The 8441-nt window shown below is 33.3% G+C and overlaps 1 protein-coding gene across 1 annotated transcript; it reads right to left on the bottom strand.

Annotated features, from left to right (window-relative positions):
• Positions 4423 to 8410, bottom strand: LOC18586974 (calcium and calcium/calmodulin-dependent serine/threonine-protein kinase). The gene is made up of 7 exons (XM_007010598.2): positions 7660 to 8410; positions 6036 to 6090; positions 5839 to 5949; positions 5491 to 5723; positions 5050 to 5257; positions 4763 to 4822; positions 4423 to 4672 (listed from the first exon to the last, which is right to left on the bottom strand). Exons 1-7 carry the CDS (start codon positions 8388 to 8390, stop codon positions 4496 to 4498), a joined length of 1575 nt encoding a protein of 524 aa, XP_007010660.1. The 5' UTR covers positions 8391 to 8410; the 3' UTR covers positions 4423 to 4495.

The raw sequence follows: 8441 nt of genomic DNA, 5'->3' as shown, positions 1-8441 counted from the left end.
TTTTATTATTTTTTTAATTTTTCTTAAAACTAAATGAAAAATTCTTTGATATTGAAAATTTTCTAAATTCTCCAACACTTTGGGTAACTTTAGAAAACTTCCCTACCTAAAAATTTTTTAGAAAATTATTATTTACAACTTTCTTAAAATTTCGTCATTGGAGAATTTCATCTATTTGTATTTTTTATCCCTTTATTTTTATTTTTTAATAAAAATAAATGAAAAACCCTTTATATTGAAAATGGCAAGGATGAGATAAATTTAAAGTATTGATTGGTTCTTCTATTTCTCTAATTTTTTATTTAGTGACAGTCTTTATGTTTCAAAATTATTATTATTATTCGATACAACAATATTGAAGTTTTTAAATTCAATAAAAGGGGTTAGATGATTAAAATATATCGTTTTAATAAGTAACTAGTATAGTTGGTCACGTACATTGCAATGAATATGTATTATTAAAATATTTATAAATTATAATTTTATACATAATTATTTTTTTTAGTTATAAGTGACATAAAAAGATGAAGGTGATTAGGAGATAAACATAAATTTTCTAAACAAGAAAAAAAGCTATGTGATATGAATTAATATTTTACATATCAAAGTTTGGCCAAAAGACTATTATACTTTGATAACAATGCTTACAAGTTTGGCGAAAACTTGAGTAACATAATGCCAGCTCATCTTGCTCTTGCTTTCGCAATTAGTTTCTTTCTTTGATTGGATCAATATCTCGAGCCATGACGACTCCACTTGTTACAACAATCAAAATTCTTAAATGAACATAAACATTCAAACTTGTCATTGCAATCTTTATGAATAAAAAATAATTTCCCTTATTTTGGTTGACAGAAGACTTTGATACGGCTTCATAATTCACTTTATAACAAAATTAGTGATTTATAAGTTACAGGAACACGAAAGTGACATGCAGTGAAGGTTATTGAAGGACGTTAATTACATTTCGGCTTCAACAACATAAATACACTTAAATCATAAATCACTTGTATTTCTTAATTAATTAGTGTAGTATATATTCAGATTTCAGTTTTCGTAATTTCTTCACTTGATATGCCACATACAGCTATATATATGTAGGGCAATGAGAAAAAAATGGCCTTTTCATTTACAGATTTAATATTTTAAATCTAATTACCTTCTAATCTACCTTTCACTTCTCACAAAGGCCCTCAATCCCCGCAATAATTCTTTGATTATTATTGTTTTTTTCAAAGAGTAAGGAGCTAATACTACATGATACTGGCCTCATTCTATCCCCACTTGCTAACCATAGATATATAAATCTATAATTATTAGTTTTTGGTAAGTATAGACCATAAATATTTTTAACTTTTAAATCTATAAAGATTTATTTGGTTTGTTGTGGGGCAACTTAATAGATTGGAACCAAATAATTTAAATAAAGGAAGACATGTATTTGCCTTTTTAGCGAAGCAAAGTGCTTGGATCCCCCATGGATGAGCCAGAAGCTGTTTGAAGGATTATATTGTAAATTTGAGATTCGAAGAACAAAATTAATGAACAAACTAATTTTTCAGATCATATACTTGTTCAGCAGTTGGTCTTCTGTCAGGATCAACTTGCAGCAGAATAGAAATCAAATGCTTTGCTAGCTGATGAAGAAATTAAATGTTTTTCCAAGTCCTCCCTGTGTGAAGAGATGGATATTCCTTTCAAAGGGTAGAACTAAAACTGAATAACCATATGCATGAATCAAGAAGGGATGAATGGAATTAACATACGGCCTTTATCATCTGCTGTTTTTGGAGTTTTTCATAGACCAGTCCAGGAAAGCAGAAATAAATATGAGTTTATAATAGCAATATGAAAAGTATAAAAATTTAAAAGGGGAGTATATATTAACTGCAATGCTATGAGATGCAACATTGCCCAGAAAAGCTAGTTCGAAAAGTAAAGAAAAAAAAAAGACTTAAACTTGAGTTGATGGGAAAAAGAAGAAAAGCATACAGTCCATATCCATACCCTCAACAACATATAAACCTTATGTTGCAAATCAAAAGCTTTTTTGCTGACTGTTTCATTCTTCAATGTAACGTGCTTTTGCTTTCACTACTACGGAGCACCGTCTAACCTACCTTCTTCCAATGTACGAGTCCCCCACATTTTTCCAATTCCACCAAGCTTCGCTCGCCGTTCTTTTTCTCGAGAAAATCAGCGAGAATGGAAGAAACAAAATAGCTTCATAATTTTAATTTTATTTAAAAGAGAATAAGTTATTAAATAAACAATTGGAAGCTTCAAGGAAGCAAAACTCTAGAAAGCTAAGCCGTGAGTAAGTGTACTTGAAGAGCTATACTTGTACTTCATCTCTTCAACCCACTTACCTTGTTAAAATCAAATACTAAGCTACTCCAAGGAGTAACTTGATTCCAGTTAAAATTAGGAATCTAAAACCTCCACATATTCATATTCAGCAACTATATATCCTCGTTCTTTCATTATTTCTTTATCAAGAAATCTCTTAAGTTCTTGAAGAAATTGAAAAGAATCAGAGATGTTGAAGTTAAAAGATTTAGACAATCTTGATGATGGTGGTCTGTGGGAGAAGCTGAAGAAGGAGAGTGAAGTAGGGACTCATGATGAAAGCCAACGGCAAAACAAGCTATATGTGATGGTGTTGTTAGGGTTTATAGATTACTGTGCAAGCAAAAAGAAGAAGATGATCGTTGAGAAAAAATGTATCAAGCGTCGCTTCAGAACTGGATTTGGAAGCAAAAGTCCTTCTGTTGAAGAAGAAAACGAAGACTACTGGATCAGGGAGCAAAAGAAGCAGAAGACAAGCGATGGCAAGAAGCAAAAGCCAAGCAGTGAGAAGAAGCAGAAGCAGAAGCACAAGACAGGTAGTGAGAAGAATCAAAACCAGAGAAAGGGTACCGACCCATTCACAGAGCTTACTGCATTAGGTTTAGAACCACCGCCTGATATGCCTCAAGCGTTCAAGAATCGTATCGAAAACTTGGGTGGGACTGACATAAAGCTGATTATACAGAAGTTCATAAAGCCTACTGATTTGAATCCGGGGCACAATCGTTTGTCAATGACAATGAAACAAGTTAGGAGTAAGTTTTTGAGTGAAGCTGAGGAGGAAAAATTCAAGAATCATCAGGGAATGGATGTTATATTGGTAGAACCATGTCTTGAGGTATCCAAAGTGCACTTGACCAAGTGGCTCATCGGAGGGAGCTTTGCATATGTTTTCAAGACTCAGTGGAATCAAATTGTCAGGAACAATGCTGATACTCTCAAGCCAGAGGCGGTTGTACAAATTTGGTCCTTTCGAGTTGGACCTGAATCACAGCTTGGTTTTGCCATGATCAAGGTTAAAGATGGGAAGGAGGTCTCTGAAATTAATTAGGTAATGAGTGGAAGATTTCGAAGAATACAAGATTCTAAATTGTAGAACAGTCGAAGGTCTTTTTTATTGATCTTATTTCATTTTTTTCCCTTTTACAGTTAATGCTCAAATTGTAATTATGTTTAGATCTCTTACGAGTAATTCAATTTATCTAAAGTTTTTTGCCTTCAAATTATTCAATATAATGATGATGAATCGTTATGGTGAATGAATAAGTATAGCATATCTTTATTTTTTTTTTTTTTCTGTTTTCCACTGTTTTATCTTGTAACCGAACATCAATGCAAGCATAGGCTTTGACTCGAACCCAAAGCCTGTTAAGCAGCACCACAAGTAGAAGTTGGCAGCAACCAATATACTATTTTTCAGTAGATCGGAATGCTTAGTTTTCAATTTCAGCTAAGTAAAAGGGGGTTGAGGCACCTTGTAATGTTATGCTATCAGCAGGAGGGGCTGGCAGTTGATTTTACTTTCGTTTTTGTTTTGTTCAATCAAGTACGAGTTTTATTAGCATCGAAGAAGTAGGATACATAAGGTGTGGCAAAATCCATCGAAACAAACACAGGTCTAAGGGACCTGATAAAAGAAAAGAACACATTGTACATTACACCACTAAAGCCACTACATTGATAATAACATTGACAGATAACCACACCGGGGTTGATTATCCGTGCAGATCCACGAGCTCATCTTGGACATGATTTTTCAATTCTCATTATATTCGTTGACCATAAATAATACCCATTGATCCATTAAAGAATAATCATCCTTGGAGAAATTATCAGCATGAGTTTTAGGATATCATGTTAATATATAAAGAACCTTCACGTGCCAACAACCTAAAACCATTGTTCCATTCATTATCCTGCTCTCCCATCCTCCTCAAATACTATCATAACCTTTGGAGGATAAACAAGTACGTCTCTGGAATGACAAAATAATGAATAATTGTTTTTCTTATGCAAGAGCTACAAAATGATACTACTATTCATCAAGTAACTAATCTACATATAGTCCCTACAACATGAATATCCAAAGAAAGATTGAAATTAAGGACTGTTCAACTAATTGATGATATTGGAAAAGATGGGAATCCTATTGCTGACGAAGAGAAGAAAGGACAACGTCTTGGAGGGAGCTATCTCTTTGCATGGCAGCTTTGAATTCATCGAAAGTAACCTTTCCATCACTGTTTGCATCCATCCGGTCAAATATTTCGTCTAACTTTCCAGGTTCTGTTATATCCGGTGGAAGACAGTCATCTGGCAAAGCCTGATGAATGAAATCATTGTTATTTCTATGTATTGCATGCAACAGTAATACATATGCTAGCATCTTTTAAGATGAGGGAAGTGACTTTACTCTAAGCATTGATGCTAGTTCTTCCCTTGTAATGCAACCAGATCGATCTGTATCATACATCTGTTAAGCCAAGAAAGCAAAATGCTCGTGAGACGCTAAGCAAAAACATTGCCCATGGTCTGTTTATCGTATGGAAGGTTGTAAAAAGAGATATCTAGGCATATAAATAATTAATATGCTAGAATTTTTTTTTCAAATTTAAGATGTTATAGTTGGGTGAGTAATGTGTGTGCCAGTTTTGTCAATGCATTTATCATGTCCATTGAAACACAGAGAGAAGAGTGCACCTCAAAGCACAAACGGAGAGCATCATCTCCTTTGGAGTTTCTAAGGCTGGAAAATCCACACACTATTTCCCTCATGTCAACGGTTCCATCACGATTGCTGTCAAACAGATCAAAGATACGGGTAGCCAGAGGGAGTAGTGAGGACATGTTCATTGCTTTTAGCACCTCTTCAAATTCAGGTAGGGTAGCATTGTCACCTTTAGCACATCTGCATGTTACCATCAAAATGTTATCCTCATCACTTGCTTTAATGCCAACAACGAATAAGAAAAATGACACATCCTTCCAATCATTGTAAAATTCATCCTACGAACTTTCCAATCAATTTGAAATCAAAGAAAGCAAAGTAACTATACTTGGTAAACAGTTTATCAGCCATTGACAGCTGTTAGGTAGTGATGGCAACTGGTAAATGAAGAAAAGTTGGCGTTGAAAACCCACATGTTCTTAAAATATATCTTCAGGTTGTCAATTTCCTCCTTGGTAAGGTCATGGGAACCAAGCAGAGTCCTTAGCTTCTTTGTTCTCAGCAAAACCTTGCTGCTCAACACGCTAGCTATTGCTGCAGCTCGAAGTTTGCGGCGTGCATTAAAACTCTGCAGTCTTGACACAACCTCAGCATCCATTTGTTCCTGTTTGGCTGAATCTCCAATGACCCATGGATGAGCCAGAAGCTGTTTCAAGATACACACATATATATATATTGTAAATTTGAGATTGGAGGAAACAAATTAACCAATAAACCACTGTTTTGAGAGGTTCAAATAATTAAGAATGCAGATCATATACTTGTTCAGCACTTGGTCTTCTGTCAGAATCAACTTGCAGCAGATTAGAAATCAAATGCTTTGCTGATGAAGAAATGTTTTTCCAAGTCCTCTCATCAAAATTATAATCTCCCTGCGTGAAGAGATCAATATTCCTTTCAAAGGGTCAAACTGAATAACCATATGCACATCAAGAAGGAATGAATGGAATTAACATACAGCCATTATCATCTGCTGTTTTTGGCGATTCGATTGAGCAATAAATGGTGGATACCTGCGAGGTAATAGATGAATATGACATTTGTGAATACAGAAATTTAAATCCTCATGTTCATCGAGTCAGAAATCTTAGCAAGGCAATGGCATAGATACCAGTTTTCATAGGCTAGTCCAGAAACTAGAAATAAATATGAGTGAACATAATGTTTAAAAACATTCCTGATCTATTCAAGCAAATTTAAATCTTTCTTCTATCTAATCAAACTAGTATATTTTTATCTTAACTTAAATAAATGTTAATGATTAATGACACCCCGAGCATTTGGTGCATTGATTGGTGTATAATCTTTTTACTTAAAAAGCAACAATTAGGGTTTGATTAAACTTAATAAAAAAAACAAGAGTTTTTCATCCTATCACGTCCACAGGACATTTTGACTAACAATAGTTAAAATAGAAATATAAACATTTGATTAAACATAATAAAAAAAATAAGAATTTATTTGAATTTTCTTAAATAATTCATAAACTTTTTTGAGTGTTGTCCATAAAAATATAAAGAAGTAATAAAAGTAAAATTGGAGTATCCTTATTATATAAAGTGAGGTTTATTGATATATGATTGTGGCAATAATGTCTGTGTGAGAGAGAAGCATTCTTACCATAATAGTTCGTTCTTCTCTCTTTTTTTATTTTGTTTTGTCTTCATGTTTGCTTCTGTTTTTTAGGGTCTTTGAGTGATTTTTCTCTTCTCCAAGTTTACAATTTTATTTTAAATACTAAATGGCTGAAGGGTTTATTTTTTTGACCAATAATTTTTATTTGAGTAATTAACACATAAATGTCAATTAGATTTAATAATGATAATATTTTAAAGAATTATCAAAAGCTTACAAATAAAGATAACAAACATAATCTACTATTATAATAGTATTAAATTAAAATTATTTTACTATCAAATTAATATAATTTTTGTTCAAATCAATAGCTTAAATAAGCATGAAAAAAGTTAAAATTAAAAGAATATACTTAAAAGAAGAAGAAGAAAAAAACATATAAGCCCAACCATACAGTCCAATAAGAAATTCATCTAACAAATTCTACAATTTTATTAAAACTATTTTATTATTCCACTTTTTTTTCTCTATTATTATCTTTTCTTTTTTTTCTTTTCATTTCTTTTCTTTTTATTGTTAACATTTTCCTCTTACTCTTTTTTTTTAACTTAAATAATAAAAAAGAGCTCTTAAGTTTTTATTTATATCCAAACAAACCATTAACCCTAACAAAATAAGTTGTAATCCTGTCAAATTTAAACATTTTTTATCTGCGTGGCCTAATGACATAGTCACTTGACAACTGACGTGGTATTTTTCCTTAATTGAGATATCAAAAAGATGATAAATAACTAATCCAAATAATATTATTTTCTACAACAATAGAATAGTTGGACTACTCATATATAACTTAGAGATACTAAACATTTTTTTTTTTTAAGAAGTAATTAGACTGTCAAATACTCTTAACAAATATTTCTAAATATAAGCAAGAAAATAAAAAACTTGAATGAATGTTATAGCAGGACAAAATTCAGAGAAATATGGGGGAAAAAATGGGGACATACCCAGAGAGCAAGATATATAGGATGACTCCCAAAGACCACATGTCACTCTTGAAAGTGATTTTGCCTTGAGAAAGAGCCTCTGGTGATACATAATCTATAGAACCAAATAACCCAACAACTGGATCAGTAAACTCTTCCACTGAACTTAATCCGAAGTCCATGATCTTCAATGTGGAATCATCACTCTTATTGAAGAAGAGGCAATTCTCAGGCTTAAGATCCCTGTGGACAATGTTAGCCTGGTGAAGAGCTGCCAATCCTTGAGCAATCTGCTTAACTACAGCTGCAGCTCCAGCCTCCGAGTACCTTTCCTGAGCCACAATCCGATCAAACAGCTCCCCTCCTGAGCATAGCTCTAACACTAAGTGCACCCCACTTTGGTCCTCATAGACATCATAGAGATCAATCACGTTTGGATGGGGTGAAACATTTTCCACAATCTTTCTCATAACCAAAATCTCATTGGTTAACAAGGCATCCGAGATGGAAACCTGATTCCATGCTGGTAATCCCATTGAAGCTATGCTTTTCTCAGCGCTGACTCGAAAACTCCCTGATGGGGTTGAAGCTGAAGTGCCAAATCTTTTTAGTGTCTTGATGGCTACCTGTTGACTACTTTTCTGCCCATCTGTTTTGATCTTTATGCCTCTCCTCACAACTGAGAATCCTCCTCTTCCTAGGATGTCCTGGATTTCATATTCATCGCATAGTTTTCCTTTCTCCTGTCCCATGGGAATTCAATGAAAATGGATGTTGGGAGAGACTTGGGAAATTGCAGGGCA

The sequence above is a fragment of the Theobroma cacao genome, chromosome 10 (genome assembly GCF_000208745.1).
Source record: "Theobroma cacao cultivar B97-61/B2 chromosome 10, Criollo_cocoa_genome_V2, whole genome shotgun sequence".
NCBI classification, from domain to species: Eukaryota; Viridiplantae; Streptophyta; class Magnoliopsida; order Malvales; family Malvaceae; genus Theobroma; species Theobroma cacao.
This window is presented reverse-complemented; position numbering and strand designations above follow the sequence as displayed.